The 17,564-nt window shown below is 45.2% G+C and overlaps 1 protein-coding gene across 1 annotated transcript in view; it reads left to right on the top strand.

The window, feature by feature from the left end:
* The window catches only part of LOC311127513 (lipoxygenase homology domain-containing protein 1-like), a gene marked incomplete at both ends in the record, with an annotated part of 72,525 nt that overhangs the window by 19,145 nt on the left and 35,816 nt on the right, over positions 1–17,564 (top strand). The window contains 14 exons of the mRNA XM_084159335.1: positions 698–833; positions 1,127–1,281; positions 1,471–1,631; positions 4,322–4,398; positions 4,828–5,024; positions 5,310–5,502; positions 5,927–6,087; positions 9,307–9,649; positions 9,839–9,990; positions 10,235–10,368; positions 10,492–10,664; positions 11,500–11,604; positions 11,713–11,841; positions 11,939–12,103. Of these exons, the coding sequence (XP_084015461.1) occupies positions 698–833; positions 1,127–1,281; positions 1,471–1,631; positions 4,322–4,398; positions 4,828–5,024; positions 5,310–5,502; positions 5,927–6,087; positions 9,307–9,649; positions 9,839–9,990; positions 10,235–10,368; positions 10,492–10,664; positions 11,500–11,604; positions 11,713–11,841; positions 11,939–12,103 (2,281 nt within the window). The remainder of the gene's footprint in view (positions 1–697; positions 834–1,126; positions 1,282–1,470; positions 1,632–4,321; positions 4,399–4,827; positions 5,025–5,309; positions 5,503–5,926; positions 6,088–9,306; positions 9,650–9,838; positions 9,991–10,234; positions 10,369–10,491; positions 10,665–11,499; positions 11,605–11,712; positions 11,842–11,938; positions 12,104–17,564) is intronic.

Below are 17,564 nucleotides of genomic sequence, written 5' to 3'. Positions count from 1 at the left end.
AATAAACTAAAATTACAGCCTACTAAAGCATACAGATGTAGGATCTTAATTTGAGCCAGTTTGCTACAGCAGGAAGATAATCCTGCAGCAACAGGAAATGTGAATTATTATGTGGATTATAATGAATGGACATTTTTAAATGTTTCATAAGGGAAAATGAAGTCTGAAATTTCTAACTTCAGAAGTTTTTCAAACTTCAGAAACTTCAGAAGCCTTTTCAAACATCAAACACACTGCAAGTTTGACATTTTCTGCACTGCAGGAATGTTCTCCTTCAATAGGGTGATCAAATTAAGATCCTACATCTGTATAGACTAGTATCTGATAGAGCAGTGGTGGAGATATATTATAATAATATAATAATAATATGCGATTTAGCAGACGCTTTTATCCAAAGCGACTTACAGTCATGCGTGCATACATTTTTGTGTATGGGTGGTCCCGGGGATCGAACCCACTACCTTGGCGTTACAAGCGCCGTGCTCTACCAGCTGAGCTACAGAGGACCACAGTTATACATGAGTAGGGCTCTGAGTTTTACCCTTCCATGTGACCTGACCTGGAACTCTGGGCCCTAGTTATAGGCAATAAACCAGGTTAACCAGGTTATATTAGGTCAGGTCACAGAGACAGGAATAACTATTTATATGTTTTTGTAAGTCCCCTATTTAAGTGTTATGTCTGTGTCTTACCCCAGGCCACGGTGATGAAGACTCTGACGAGGGAGAAGTACTCATTTAACTGTGGCCGCTGGCTGGACATCAACGAGGACGATAATGAGATCATCAGAGAGCTGCCTGCCACCGGAGCTCTCATCCCAGAGCCTTTACCATGTAGGACCCACAATGACAAGCATGCGTGTAAACACACACACACATATTTTGTATACTTTTTTGTGAATCCACCAATTAAATTGACAAAAAAAGGATCCAAACATTTCAAAGGTCCCACACACACACACACACACACACACAGAAACAAACACGCGCGCACACACACACTAAAACCACATATTGGTATGACAACTGCATATCTTCAAACATTGCATGAATACTTATCAATACTCTTGTCCTATTAAGAATGTTTAGAATCATCACAGAGACTGTTAACATTCTGTGCTTCTCAGTGCTGAAGTATCGCATCACCATCTGTACGGGGAAAGTGAGTGGAGGAGGCACTGATGCCAGCGTATTCCTTAATGTGATCGGGGACCTGGGAGACACAGGGGATCGACTCATGTTCCTCAGCAAAAACAACGTCAACAAGTTTGAAAAGGGCAACGTGAGTAGGGGTGGTTCAGGAGTACCTGGGTGTATATGTAGTGGAGGTGGTTCCGTGAACGATGCTCATGCGATCAGTAACCCTTCCTGAGACCTGACAACTTTTGTTAGCTCCCAGATCTAATATCTAGGCTTTAGCTCAGTGGGCTAACTTGGTTTTGAGCAGTTTAACTCCCTCATTTCTCCACAGGCCGATGAGTTCCTGATCGAGGCGGTGTCGTTGGGGCAGGTGCGCAGGGTGCGTATCGGCCATGATGGGAGGGGTGGAGGCTGCGGTTGGTTCCTGGATAAGGTGCTGGTCAGGGAGGAGGGCCAACCAGAGTCTGCGGCCATAGAGTTCCCCTGTAACAGGCAAGTCAACCAACCAATCACATGGCAACCAATCACATAATACACTGCTCAAAAAAATAAAGGGAACACTAAAATAACACATCCTAGATCTGAATGAATGAAATAATCTTATTAAATACTTTTTTCTTTACATAGTTGAATGTGCTGACAACAAAATCACACAAAAATTATCAATGGAAATCAAATGTATCAACCCATGGAGGTCTGGATTTGGAGTCAGACTCAAAATGAAAGTGGAAAACCACACTACAGGCTGATCCAACTTTGATGTAATGTCCTTAAAACAAGTCGAAATGAGGCTCAGTAGTGTGTGTGGCCTCCACGTGCCTGTATGACCTCCCTACAACGCCTTGGCATGCTCCTGATGAGATGGCGGATGGTCTCCTGAGGGATCTCCTCCCAGACCTGGACTAAAGCATCCGCCAAATCCTGGACAGTCTGTGGTGCAACGTGGCGTTGGTGGATGGAGCGAGACATGATGTCCCAGATGTGCTCAATTGGATTCAGGTCTGGGGAACGGGCGGGCCAGTCCATAGCATCAATGCCTTCCTCTTGCAGGAACTGCTGACACACTCCAGCCACATGAGGTCTAGCATTGTCTTGCATTAGGAGGAACCCAGGGCCAACCACATCAGCATATGGTCTCACAAGTGGTCTGAGGATCTCATCTCGGTACCTAATGGCAGTCAGGCTACCTCTGGCGAGCACATGGAGGGCTGTGCGGCCCCCCAAAGAAATGCCACCCCACACCATGACTGACCCACCGCCAAACCGGTCATGCTGGAGGATGTTGCAGGCAGCAGAACGTTCTCCACAGCATCTTCAGACTCTGTCACGTCTGTCACATGTGCTCAGTGTGAACCTGCTTTCATCTGTGAAGAGCACAGGGCGCCACCTGCAGAACCACTCCTTTATTTAAACCAACATCCCTACAGTAGGTAATTATTGTGTATGTCTCACAATAATCAGGCGAATTTGCCAATCTTGGTGTTCTCTGGCAAATGCCAAACGTCCTGCACGGTGTTGGGCTGTAAGCACAACCCCCACCTGTGGACGTCGGGCCCTCATACCACCCTCATGGAGTCTGTTTCTGACCATTTGAGCAGACACATGCACATTTGTGGCCTGCTGGAGGTCATTTTGCAGGGCTCTGGCAGTGCTCCTCCTGCTCCTCCTTGCACAAAGGCGGCGGTAGCGGTCCTGCTGCTGGGTTGTTGCCCTCCTATGGCCTCCTCCACGTCTCCTGATGTACTGGCCTGTCTCCTGGTAGCGCCTCCATGCTCTGGACACCACGCTGACAGACACAGCAAACCTTCTTGCCACAGCTCGCATTGATGTGCCATCCTGGATGAGCTGCACTACCTGAGCCACTTGTGTGGGTTGTAGACTCCGTCTCATGCTACCACTAGAGTGAAAGCACCACCAGCATTCAAAAGTGACCAAAACATCAGCCAGGAAGCATAGGAACTGAGAAGTGGTCTGTGGTCACCACCTGCAGAACCACTCCTTTATTGGGGGTGTCTTGCTAATTGCCTATAATTTCCACCTGTTGTCTATTCCATTTGCACAACAGCATGTGAAATTTATTGTCAATCAGTGTTGCTTCCTAAGTGGACAGTTTGATTTCACAGAAGTGTGATTGACTTGGAGTTACATTGTGTTGTTTAAGTGTTCCCTTTATTTTTTTGAGCAGTGTATCTTTCATAACATAATGGGAGCATGGCCAACTAACTAACTTAGGCTCGATTCAATCCGTAGCGCTGAAGACTTGCACTACAGTGCGATAGAAATTTAAAAGGCAATGTTCCCGCGTTCGCAGAGACTGCATTCACAGTAAATGTCAGGTCATTCGGAAATTACCTTTACATTTAAATCACGCTACAGTGCTGATCTTCAGCAATATGGATTGAATCGAGCCCTTACTGACTACTAATGTAAAATGAAAATGTAACTAATTTATTTGAATGAAAATTCCATCAGTTTACTGGGAGTTTGGGGAATTACTTTCATTGGAAGCACCTTCATGGACTAGTGCTGTGCACAGGAAGGCACCTTCATGGACTAGTGCTGTGCACAGGGAAGCACCTTCATGGACTAGTGCTGTGCACAGGGAAGCACCTTCATGGACTAGTGCTGTGCACAGGGAAGCACCTTCTTGGACTAGTGCTGTGCACAGGGAAGCGCCTTCATGGACTAGTGCTGTGCACAGGGAAGCACCTTCATGGACTAGTGCTGTGTACAGTGACCTTTTTCCCTGATAATGAAATTCATCTAATCACTCACTCCCATCACTAGTAACAACAAAAGCACCAAACAGCCAATCACACAGCGTTTCACTACCAGCCATACTGTCTCGGGGAAGACAGTCATCCGGCCTGGCCACGCCCAGTCTGTCTCTTTTGGCCGTTCTCCAATGGCCTCGCTTAACCAGTTAGCCAGCTGATGGACCAGCATCCCATTACAAATAGGGACTAAACACACTGTGGCCAGCCAGGTCTCTCTCCCTCCAGTAACTGGAGCTAAACCACAAGTCTGGGGTGCCCTGTTACACCGTAACACTTTCCTGTTTCAACCTCTCGGCTATACATTAAGCAATGTTGAGTGAAAGTGTTTTAGGTTGTATACCTGTGCCTTGTAGAGGTGAGGTTGATTCAAATGGAGTATCTCCTTTTGGTTGTGTTTTATGCCAGGTGGTTGGACCGGAATGAGGACGATGGACAGATTGTCCGTGAGTTAGTGCCAGCAGGGGATGGTCTGCGTCTCCACAGTGAGTCAACCATGAAACAGACAAACACTTTAGTTTAGTTTATTTGGACAAATAGAAATAGAGTTTGTACACAGTAAAAAAAAAAAAAAAAACATTATGTGCAGGAGGGGGGAAAAAGGCCAAAATGTCCACTTTAAAATGTCAGACTTGATTTATCCTAACAACAAAAGTATCAACCCCTACAAAAATGTCCATTAATTATAAATCACATAATAATTCACATTTCCTGCATTATTTTCTTGCTGTGAGAAACTGGTCAAATTAAGATAGCATATCTGTAGGTGATACATTATACTACATATGTTCACATAGCTAGTGTGAACATATCATTTGTTTTTCTTTTACATAAACATGAAAAACTCAAGGCTCTATTTAAAGTTGTGTGTGTGCCTACAAGAGGAAAAACCCATGCCTCATATGTCTTTTAAGATGTCAACTACCATATCTCGGTGAAGACAGGCAACATCAACGGGGCCAGCTCGGACTCCAAGGTGTTTGTCAAGCTGTACGGGGAGAAGGGCGACACCACAAGGATACTCCTGTTGGTCTCGGACAACGACCTGAGTAACTACTATGAGACGGGCCAAACTGATATCTTCACCGTCGAGACCTATGACATCGGACAAGTGTGTCATTTTTTATGTTTTATAGAATACATGATCAGAAACATAGAAACATAGATTATAGTTGTGTTATTTAAACCAACATCCCTACAGTAGGTAATTATTGTGTATGTCTCAGTTTCTTGGAGTTGTATGGTGCCTTATTACACATCAGAGTTGTATGGTGCCTTATTACACATCAGAGTTGTGGGTTTGATTGCTACATGGGTCTCATACGGACCCAGTTAACTGGATAAAAGCATCAGCTAAATGACCATCCATCCTGATTCTTACTTTCTCTCTCTGTAGATCCACCGTCTGCTGATTGGCCACACTAACGAGGGTCTGCGTGCTGGTTGGTTCCTGGACAGTGTCCAGATCATTGTGCCGGCCCATGGGAAGCAGTACCAGTTCCCCAGCCATCGCTGGCTCTGTAAGGATGAGGCAGATGGCAAGGTGGAGGTGGAAATCTACCCCAGCGAGACCATGGACATCGAGAAATGTAACAGACAATTTACTAGATTGGATACTCTGAGACAATACATGTATTATACAGTACATACTGTGCCAGAGAATTAATATATTTACAGTGTGTATTACATTTTTTGCCAGAGGTAATATTTAAACACACTGTGTAATGTACCAGAGCTTTCAAATACACTCTGAGGCATTTGTACACACAATGTAGCTACCAGAGTTGTCACAAGAACACCCAATGAAAAAGTACAGGAACACTCAAAATGATAGATCACTGAATAAACCTGTAATCAGATGACGTGACTAGATTAATACAGTTCTGTCCAGTAATAAGCGCTGAAGTCCTACTTAGTGATTATGATGGATTGTGGTGCATTAGTCCCCACTCTCCATCATCCTGCCATGGTCTAATTGGTTAGTGACATGTTGCTCTGCCCTCTGGTTTGCAGTGATTAACTACGAGGTCACGGTGGTCACGGGGAACATGCGCAATGGTGGCACAAACGCCAATGTGTTCTGCCAGATCTACGGAGAGGAGGGCAAGACTGAGCTCATCAGCCTCAAGAGCCGCTCCAACAACTTTGAGCGCGGGACCACAGAGATCTTTAAGGTCTGGATCACCTTGTTCAGACACAGTCAGTGAACCAGTAATAGTAGTCTACTGACTACACATTCATGGGTTTCAAATTGTGGGAAGAAAAGTATTTTCTCTTTGTGAATTGGTTTGATTCTTGAAGAGTACAGCTATCATTGGTTTTGAGAAGATTTAACATAAAATCAGTCATTCTGCCATGTTGTGGAGTGGAGTTGATGATGACAAATCTCAAAATTGTAAAGATGGGGAGAGGTCTGTCCGTAATAAAGAGATGCTCTGCTATTTTTTGACACCACACTCCACAAAGCAAGTCCTGCAGGCTCTAGTTGTATCTTATCTTGATTATTGTCCAGTCATATGGTCAAGTGCTGCAAAGAAATACCTAGTTAAGCTGCAGCTGGCCCAGAACAGAGTGTCACGTCTTGCTCTTCATTGTAATCAGAGGGCTAATATTAATACTATGCATGCCAGTCTCTCTTGGTTAAGAGTTGAGGAAAGACTGACTGTTTCACTTCTTGTTTTTATAAGTAACATTAATGCGTTGGAAATTCCAAATTGTTTACATAATCAACTTACACACAGCGCTGACACACACACTTACCCCACCAGGCATGCCACCAGGGGTCTTTTCACAGTCACCGGGTCCAGAACAAATTCAAGGAAACATACAGTATTATACAGAGCCATGAGTGCATGGAACTCCCTTCCATCTTATATATGTGAACAGCAAACTTGGTTCAAAAAACAAATAAAGCAACACCTCACGGCACAACTCCTCTGCCCATGTGACCTACTTGTTGTGTGTATGTACTGACATGTATGTGTAACTGATAGATGCACACACACTAAATGTAAAAAAGTTTTAGAACACCTACTCATTCAAGAGTTTTTCTTTATTTTAACTATTTTCTACATTGTAGAAGAATAGTGAAGACATCAAAACTATGAAATAACACATCTGGAATCATGTAGTAACCAAAAAAGTGTTAAACAAATCAAAATATATTTTATATTTGAGATTCTTCAAATAGCCACCCTTTGCCTTGATGACAGCTTTGTACACTCTTGGCATTCTCTCAACCAGCTTCACCTGGAATACTTTTCCAACAGTCTTGAAGGAGTTCCCACATTAACTGAGCACTTGTTGGCTGCTTTTCCTTCACTCTGCGGTCCGACTCATCCCTAAGCATCTCAATTGGCATTCTCTCAACCAGCTTCATGAGGTAGTCACCTGGAATGCATTTCAATTACCAGGTGTGCCTTCTTAAAAGTTCATTTGTGGAATTTCTTTCCTTCTTTATGCATCTGGAATCATGTAGTAACCAAAAAAGTGTTAAACCAATGAAAATATATTCTATATTCGAGATTCTTCAAATAGCCACCCTTTGCCTTGACAGCTTTGAACACTCTTGGCATTCTCTCAACCAGCTTCACCTGGAATGCTTTTCCAACAGTCTTGAAGGAGTTCCCACATATGCTGAGCACTTGTTGGCTGCTTTTCCTTCACTCTGCGGTCCGACTCATCCCAAACCATCTCAATTTGGTTGAGGTCGGGGGATTGTGGAGGCCAGGTCAACTGATGCAGCACTCCAACACTCTCCTTCTTGGTTAAATAGCACTTACACAGCCTGGAGGTGTGTTGGGTCATTGTCCTGTTGAAAAACAAATGATAGTCCCACTAAGCCCAAACCAGATGGGATGGCGAATCGCTGCAGAATGCTGTGGTAGCCATGCTGGTTAAGTGTGAATTCTAAATAAATCACAGACAGTGTCACCAGCAAAGCACCCCCACACCATCACATCTCCTCCTCCATGCTTTACAGTGAGAAATACACATGCGGAGATCATCCGTTCACCCACACCGCGTCTCACAAGACACAGCGGTTGGAACAAGGAATCTCCAATTTGGACTCCAGACCAAAGGACAGATTTCCACCAGTCTAATGTCCATTGCTCGTGTTTCTTGGCCCAAGCAAGTCTCTTCTTCTTATTGGTGTCCTTTAGTAGTGGTTTCTTTGCAGCAAAATAAAGGCCTGATTCACACAGTCTCCTCTGAACAGTTGATGTTGAGATGTGCCTGTTACTTGAACTCTGTGAAGCATTTATTTGGGCTGCAATTTCTGAGGCTGGTAACTCTAATGAACTTATCCTCTGCAGCAGAGGTAACTCTGGGTCTTCCATTCCTGTGGCGGTCCTCTTGAGAGGCAGTTTCATCATAGAGCTTGATGGTTTTTGCGACTGCACTTTAAGAAACTTTAAAAGTTATTGAAATGTTCCGTATTGACTGACCTTCATGTCTTAAAGTAATGATGCATTGTCATTTCTCTTTGCTTATTTGAGCTGTTCTTGCCGTAATATGGTCTTTTACCAAATAGGGCTATCTTCTGTATACCCCCCCCCCCCCCACCTTGTCACAACACAACTGATTGGCTCAAATGCATTAAGAAGGAAAGAAATTCCACAAATGAACTTTTAAGAAGGCACACCTGGTAATTGAAATGCATTCCAGGTGACTACCTCATGAAGCTGGTTGAGATAATGCCAATTTATATATATATATATATATATATATATTTTTAGCAGACGCTCTTATCCAGAGCGACTTACAGGAGCAATTAGGGTTAAGTGCCTTGCTCAAGGGCACATCGACAGATTTTTCACCTAGTTGGCTCGGGGATTAGAACCAGCGACCTTTCAGTTACTGGCACAACGCTCTTACCCACTAAGCTACCTGCCGCCCTGTTTAGATGCTTAGGGTTGAGTCGGACCGCAGGGTGAAGGAAAAGCAGCCAACAAGTGCTCAGTTAATGTGGGAACTCCTTCAAGACTGTTGGAAAAGCATTCCAGGTGAAGCTGGTTGAGATAATGCCAAGAGTGTACAAAGCTGTCATCAAGGCAAAGGGTGGCTATTTGAAGAATCTCAAATATAAAATATATTTTGATTTTTTAACACTTTTTTGGTTACTACATGATTCCAGATGTGTTATTTCATAGTTTTGATGTCTTCACTATTATTCTACAATGTAGAAAATAGTAAAAATAAAGAAAAACCCTTGAATGAGTAGGTGTTGTAAAACGTTTGACCGGTAGTGTATGTCAATTGTGAAGTCTTTTGTCTGTAATGTATTTTTCGTTATATGTCAGACCCCAGTAAGACTAGCTGTCACAATTGTCGCCAAATCAAATAAAAAAAATAACCACCATTGACCTGTATTCCTGTCCCTCACCCCCCAGATCGAGGCGCTGAACGTTGGCAAATTATTCAAGATCCGCATCGGGCACGACGGTTCGGGCGTGGGCGACGGGTGGTTCCTTGAGACGGTGGACATCAAACGGCTCACCATGGCCATGGTGCAAAGGGAAGTGGTGAAGGACAAGCCGAAAGATGAGAAGAAGGACAAGAAGAAAAATAAAAAGAAGAAGAAAGAGGAGGATGAGGAGGAGGAGGAGTATGTGACGGAGCTCCAGGAGGTGGTGGAGAGCGTGACGTTCCCCTGTCATCGCTGGCTGGCCCGCGACGAGCAGGACGGGGAGATCGTGGTGGAGCTCCTCCCCGAGGACCCCGGAGACCTGGAGGGTAGGATTCAAGTTTCAAGTTTTATTAGTCGTATGTACGACTGGTATACATCGTCCAACGAAATGCTTACTTGCAGGTTCCTTCTCGACAATACAACAAAAATAAGGCCGAAGGGGAGTGAATAGTTGTAATTATTGTATGGTCATGGATTATGTAATGAGTGAATTTGTGAATCTGGATGATCCACAGAGAACTCCTATGAGGTCCATGTGTTTACTGGCCCCATGTGGGGAGCAGGAACCGATGCCAACGTGTACATCAACATCTATGGAGAGATCGGTGACACGGGCGAGCGGAAACTCAGAAAGTCCAACAACCTCAACAAATTTGAGAAGGGGCAGGTGAGGAAGCAATCTGCCAATATGATGATGATGTCAATAATATCCGGGTGACTGTTGAACTACGACCTCTCTCCCATTGACCTAGCTGTTTGACCTCTGACCTTTGTGCGTGATACAATAAATTAAAGCATTGAACAACTATTGATCATTGAAAAAGATGTTCCAGGCTACAGGAACCTTTTATTAACATTTTATTCATGCCTTTTACCGCTGACCTTTCCCATGGTTTTACTGTGGGGTTCAGGAGGACGTGTTCTCCATTCCGGCCATCGATCTGGGCATTCTGAAGAAGCTGAGGATTCGTCACGACAACAGCCAGCCTCATGCGGCCTGGTTCCTGGACAGGGTGGAGATAGTAGACAACAAAGACGACACCACGTAAGGGGGGGGCAGGCACAGGATTACACAATAATATTATTATTATCAAGTCACAGACAGACAGACAGACAGACAGATAGACAGTTAGACAGAGCCTTGAAGCCTGACCTGCTAGTGTTCTAGGTACTACTTCCCATGTAAACGGTGGCTGGCCATCGATGAGGATGACGGACAGATTGCCAGGGAGCTGGTCCCTGTGGACGAGGCCTTTATGAAGAAGGGTAATGATGATGATGATGATGATGATGATGACGACGAGGAAGACTCCAGTGCAACACTCGGCCTGGAGCAGAAGGGTGAGACACAGACACACACCGGAGGCTAATTGCTAATTGTTTGCTCTTGTGTTGAGTTTGCTCCCGTTATTTTCAGAACAATTATTTTTGTATGTTGTGCTGTACGCTTACACATACACATGATAAGACATGCACTCTATACACACATACACATGGATTTTGTATTGTTGTCACGTTCGTTGATGAACGGGTCAGACCAAGGCGCAGTGTGATATGCAAACATGTTTATTACACGAATAAACACACGACAAAACAATAAACTAACGACACGTGAAGTCCTAAGGTAACACAACAAACCTTATACAGGAAAAAGATCCCACAACCCACTAGTGCCTAAGTATGGTCCCCAATCAGAGACAACGAGCGACAGCTGCCTCTGATTGGGAACCACACCGGCCAACATAGAAATACACATACTAGAATATACAACATAGACAATACACCACAATGAAAATACATACCCTGACTCAACAAATAAGAGTCCCCAGAGTCAGGGCGTGACAATTGTAGATATGTGATAGTTGAGTAGTGGCCTGAGGGCACACACTTAATGTGTTATGAAAAGTGTTATTAAATGTGATGTCATGTAATATTTTAAATTGTATATAATTGCCTTAATGTTGCTGGACCCCAGGAAGAGTAGCTGCTGCCAAGACAGCAGCTAATGGGGATCCTTAATGAATACAAAAGTACAAATGTTCTATTCTCTCTGGAAAATGTGTTGCCCAGATTTCATTGATCACTAGGTATACAATATAACATTAGATTTGACTGAATAATAACGATGCATTGTCGTGAATACATTGTAATCTGACTTGGTTGAAATGTCTGTCAGCCATGTCCACCACCTACACAATGAGGGTAAAGACTGGAGACAAGAAGTATGCAGGCACTGATGCCAATGTGTTTGCCATCCTGTACGGCACAAAGGATGATACAGGTAATGCTTTACAGACACTGAGATAGATGATATACATGTTAGTGTCTTTGAGCGTCTGTATTTGCATATACTACTAACTATGATATGTACTGCTGTGTGTTTTCACAGGCATCATAATGGTGAAAGCATCCAAGTTCCATAAGAATAAGTTTGAGCAGGCCATGATCGATGAGTTTACAGTGGAAGCTGTGGATATTGGAACACTGAAGAAAATACGCATAGGGCATGACAACTCAGGTTAAACAAGCTCATACATATATATGATATGTGATTACACACATTATGTACACACACACACACACACTTCCAGTGATAATGTGTTATGCCTGTGCAGGGGCGGCATCGGGCTGGTTCCTGGACTGGGTGGAGGTGGATGCCCCCTCCTTGGGCCAGAGGCTGAGGTTCCCCTGTGGTCGCTGGCTGGACAAGGGAGAGGACGACGGGGCCATCGTCAGGGACCTCTTCCCTGCAGACCTCCAGACTGAGCTCTACACACCATGTAAGAACCAACCTGCAGCTTAAAATACTTCGATAACCCATGTTATAGCCTACTAGCATACCACTACCCTACACAGTGTTACTATCTTATATCATACCATATAAGGCCTTACCTGGCATACCAAGAGCCAGCCTAATGCACCCTGTGCTTATTGTAGATAACCCATATCTTACAGGACCCTATACTACCATACCATGCCATATAGGGCTGGGAAATTCCAGGGACCTCACGATACGATATTATCACGATACTTAGGTGTATTGCCATTCTCACAATTCTAGAAGTATTGCGATTCGATACCGCGATTTGTATTGCAATTTGATGTTCCAAACATATTGCTCACTATACAGTATGTCTATACAATAATTATATATATATATATATATATACAGTACCAGTCAAAGGTTTGGACACACCTACTCATTCCAGGGTTGTTCTTTATTTTTACATTGTAGAATAATAGTGAAGACATCAAAACTATGAAATAACACATATGGAATCATGTAGTAACCAAAACAGTATTTTAAAAAATATTGGAGATTCTTCAAATAGCCACCCTTTGCCTTGATGATAGCTTTGCACACTCTTGGCATTCTCTCAATTACATTTACATTTTAGTCATTTAGCAGACGCTCTTATCCAGAGCGACTTACAGGAGCAATTAGGGTTAAGTGCCTTGCTCAAGGGCACATTAACGTCATTTAGCAGACGCTCTTAGCCAGAGCGACTCACAAATTGGTGCGTTCACCCTATAGCCAGTGGGATAACCACTTTACAATTTGGGGGGGGGGGGGGGGGGGTTAGAAGGATTACTTTATCCTATCCCAGGTATTCCTTAAAGAGGTGGGGTTTCAAATGTCTCCGGAAGGTGGTGAGTGACTCCGCTGTCCTGGCGTCGTGAGGGAGCTTGTTCCACCATTGGGGTGCCAGAGCAGCGAACAGTTTTGACTGGGCTGAGCGGGAGCTATGCTTCCGCAGAGGAAGGGGAGCCAGCAGGCCAGAGGTGGATGAACGCAATGCCCTCGTTTGGGTGTAGGGACTGATCAGAGCCTGAAGGTACAGAGGTGCCGTTCCCCTCACTGCTCCATAGGCAAGCACCATGGTCTTGTAGCGGATGCGAGCTTCAACTGGAAGCCAGTGGAGTGTGCGGAGGAGGGGGATGACGTGAGAGAACTTGGGAAGGTTGAACACCAGACGGGCTGCGGCATTCTGGATGAGTTGTAGGGGTTTAATGGCACAGGCAGGGAGGCCAGCCAACAGCGAGTTGCAGTAGTCCAGACGGGAGATGACAAGTGCCTGGATTAGGACCTGTGCCGCTTCCTGTGTAAGGCAGGGTCGTACTCTCCGAATGTTGTAGAGCATGAACCTGCAGGAGCGGGTCACCGCCTTGATGTTGGCGGAGAACGACAGGGTGTTGTCCAGGGTCACGCCTAGGCTCTTCGCACTCTGGGAGGAGGACACAGCGGAGTTGTCAACCGTGATGGCGAGATCATGGAACGGGCAGTCCTTCCCCGGGAGGAAGAGCAGCTCCGTCTTGCCAGGGTTCAGCTTGAGGTGGTGATCCGTCATCCATACTGATATGTCTGCCAGACATGCAGAGATGCGATTCGCCACCTGGTTATCAGAAGGGGGAAAGGAGAAGATTAGTTGTGTATCGTCAGCGTAGCAATGATAGGAAAGGCCATGTGAGGATATGACAGAGCCAAGTGACTTGGTGTATAGGGAGAAAAGGAGAGGGCCTAGAACTGAGCCCTGGGGGACACCAGTGGTGAGAGCACGTGGTGCGGAGACAGCTTCTCGCCACGCCACTTGGTAGGAGCGGCCGGTCAGGTAGGACGCAATCCAGGAGTGAGCCGCGCCGGAGATGCCCAGCTCGGAGAGGGTGGAGAGGAGGATCTGATGGTTCACAGTATCAAAGGCAGCAGACAGGTCTAGAAGGACAAGAGCAGAGGAGAGAGAGTTAGCTTTAGCAGTGCGGAGAGTCTCCGTGACACAGAGAAGAGCAGTCTCAGTTGAATGACCAGTCCTGAAACCTGATTGGTTTGGATCAAGAAGGTCATTCTGAGAGAGATAGCAAGAGAGTTGGCTAAAGACGGCACGCTCAATAGTTTTGGAAAGAAAAGAAAGAAGGGATACTGGTCTGTAGTTGTTGACATCAGTGGGGTCGAGTGTTGGTTTTTTGAGAAGGGGAGCAACTCTCGCTCTCTTGAAGACGGAAGGGACATGGCCAGCGGTCAAGGATGAGTTGATCAGCGAGGTGAGGTAGGGGAGAAGGTCACCGGAGATGGTCTGGAGAAGGGAGGAGGGGATGGGGTCAAGCGGGCAGGTTGTTGGGCGGCCTGCAGTCACAAGTCGCAGGATTTTATCTGGAGAGAGAGGGGAGAAAGAAGTCAAAGCATAGGGTAGGGCAGTGTGAGCAGGACCAGCAGTGTCATTAGACTTAACAAACGAGGATCGGATGTCGTCAACCTTCTTTTCAGGTGACTACCTCAATGAGATTCATGAGGTAGTCACCTGGATAGCATTTCAATTAACAGGTGTTCTTCTTAATGCGTTTGAGCCAATCAGTTGTGTTGTGATAAGGTGGGTGGGGGGGGGGTATACAGAAGATAGCCCTATTTGGTAAAAGACCAAGTCCATATTATGGCAAGAACAGCTCAAGTAAGCAAAGAGAAAAGACAGTCCATCATTACTTTAAGACATGAAGGTCAGTCAATCCGGAAAATGTAAAGAACGTTTCTTCAAGTGCAGTCGCAAAAACCATCAAGCACTATGATGAAACTGGCTCTCATGAAGACCGCCACAGGAAAGGAAGACCCAGAGTTCCCTCTGCTGCAGAGGATAAGTTCATTAGAGTTACCAGCCTCAGAAATTGCAGCCCAAATAGATGCTTCACAGAGTTCAAGTAACAGACACATCTCAACATCAACTGTTCAGAGGAGACTGCGTGAATTGCTGCAAAGAAACCACTACTAAAGGACACCAATAATAAGAAGAGACTTGATTGGGCCAAGAAACACGAGCAATGGACATTAGACCGGTAGAAATCTGTCCTTTGGTCTGGAGTCCAAATTTGAGATTTTTGGATCCAACCGCTGTGTCTTTGTGAGACGCAGTGTGGGTGAACGGATGATGTCCACATGTGTATTTCCCAACGTAAAGCATGGAGGAAGAGGTGTTATGGTGTGGGGGTGCTTTGCTGGTGACACTGTCTGTGATTTATTTAGAATTCAAGGCACACGTAACCAGCATGGCTACCACAGCATTCTGCAGCGATTCGCCATCCCATCTGGTTTGGGTTTAGTGGGACAATCATTTGTTTTTCAACAGGACAATGACCCAACACACCTCCAGGCTGTGTAAGCGCTATTTTACCAAGGAGAGTGATGGAGTGCTGCATCAGATGACCTGGCCTCCACAATCACCCGATCTCAACCCAATTGAGATGCTTTGGGATGAGTCAGACCGCAGAGTGAAGTAAAAGCAGTCAACAAGTGCTCAGCATATGTGGGAACTCCTTCAAGACTGTTGGAAAAGCATTCCAGGTGAAGCTGGTTGAGAGAATGCCAAGAGTGTACAAAGCTGTCATCAAGGCAAAGGGTGGCTATTTGAAGAATCTCAAATATAAAATATATTTTGATTTTTTAACACTTTTTTGGTTACTACATGATTCCAGATGTGTTATTTCATAGTTTTGATGTCTTCACTATTCTTCTACAATGTAGAAAATAGTAAAAATTAAGAAAAACCCTTGAATTAATAGGTGTGTCCAAAGTTGACTGGTACTGTGTGTATACACTGCTCAAAAAAATAAAGGGAACACTAAAATAACACATCCTAGATCTGAATGAATGACATAATCTTATTAAATACTTTTTTCTTTACATAGTTGAATGTGCTGACAACAAAATCACACACAAATGATCAATGGAAATCAAATGTATCAACCCATGGAGGTCTGGATTTGGAGTCACCCTCAAAATTAAAGTGGAAAACCACACTACAGGCTGATCCAACTTTGATGTAATGTCCTTAAAACAAGTCAAAATGAGGCTCAGTAGTGTGTGTGGCCTCCACGTGCCTGTATGACCTCCCGACAACGCCTGGGCATGCTGCTGGTTAGGTGGCGGATGGTCTCCTGAGGGATCTCCTCCCAGACCTGGACTAAAGCATCCGCCAAATCCTGGACAGTCTGTGGTGCAACGTGGCGTTGGTGGATGGAGCGAGACATGATGTCCCAGATGTGCTCAATTGGATTCAGGGCCAACCGCACCAGCATATGGTCTCACAAGGGGTCTGAGGATCTCATCTCGGTACCTAATGGCAGTCAGGCTACCTCTGGCGAGCACATGGAGGGCTGTGCGGCCCCCCCAAAGAAATGCCACCCCACACCATGACTGACCCACCGCCAAACCGGTCATGCTGGAGGATGTTGCAGGCAGCAGAACGTTCTTCACGGCGTCTCCAGACTCTGTCACGTCTGTCACGTGCTCAGTGTGAACCTGCTTTCATCTGTGAAGAGCATAGGGCGCCAGTGGCGAATTTGCCAATCTTGGTGTTCTCTGGCAAATGCCAAACGACCTGCACGGTGTTGGGCTGTAAACACAACCCACACCTGTGGATGTCGGGCCCTCATACCCCCCTCATGGAGTCTGTTTCTGACCGTTTGAGCAGACACATGCACATTTGTGGCCTGCTGGAGGTCATTTTGCAGGGCTCTGGCAGTGCTCCTCCTGCTCCTCCTTGCACAAAGGCGGAGGTAGCAGTCCTGCTGCTGGGTTGTTGCCCTCCTACGGCCTCCTCCACGTCTCCTGATGTACTGGCCTGTCTCCTGGTAGCGCCTCCATGCTCTGGACACTACGCTGACAGACACAGTAAACCTTCTTGCCACAGCTCGCATTGATGTGCCATCCTGGATGAGCTGCACTACCTGAGCCACTTGTGTGGGTTGTAGACTCCGTCTCATGCTACCACTAGAGTGAAAGCACCGCCAGCATTCAAAAGTGACCAAAACATCAGCCAGGAAGCATAGGAACTGAGAAGTGGTCTGTGGTCACCACCTGCAAAACCAGTCCTTTATTGGGGGTGACTTGCTAATTGCCTATAATTTCCACCTGTTGTCTATTCCATTTGCACAACAGCATGTGAAATGTATTGTCAATCAGTGTTGCTTCCTAAGTGGACAGTTTGATTTCACAGAAGTGTGATTGACTTGGAGTTACATTGTGTTGTTTAAGTGTTCCCTTTATTTTTTTGAGCAGTGTATATATATATACAGTTGAAGTCGGAAGTTTACATACACTTAGGTTGGAGTCATTAAAACTCGTTTTTCAACCACTCCACAAATTTCTTGTTAACAAACTATAGTTTTGGCAAGTCGGTTAGGACATCTACTTTGTGCATGACACAAGTAATTTTTCCAACAATTGTTTACAGACAGATTATTTCACTTATAATTCAC

This window comes from Coregonus lavaretus, assembly GCF_964263955.1.
Source record: "Coregonus lavaretus genome assembly, chromosome: 4".
In the NCBI taxonomy this organism is placed as follows: domain Eukaryota; kingdom Metazoa; phylum Chordata; class Actinopteri; order Salmoniformes; family Salmonidae; genus Coregonus; species Coregonus lavaretus.
This window is presented reverse-complemented; position numbering and strand designations above follow the sequence as displayed.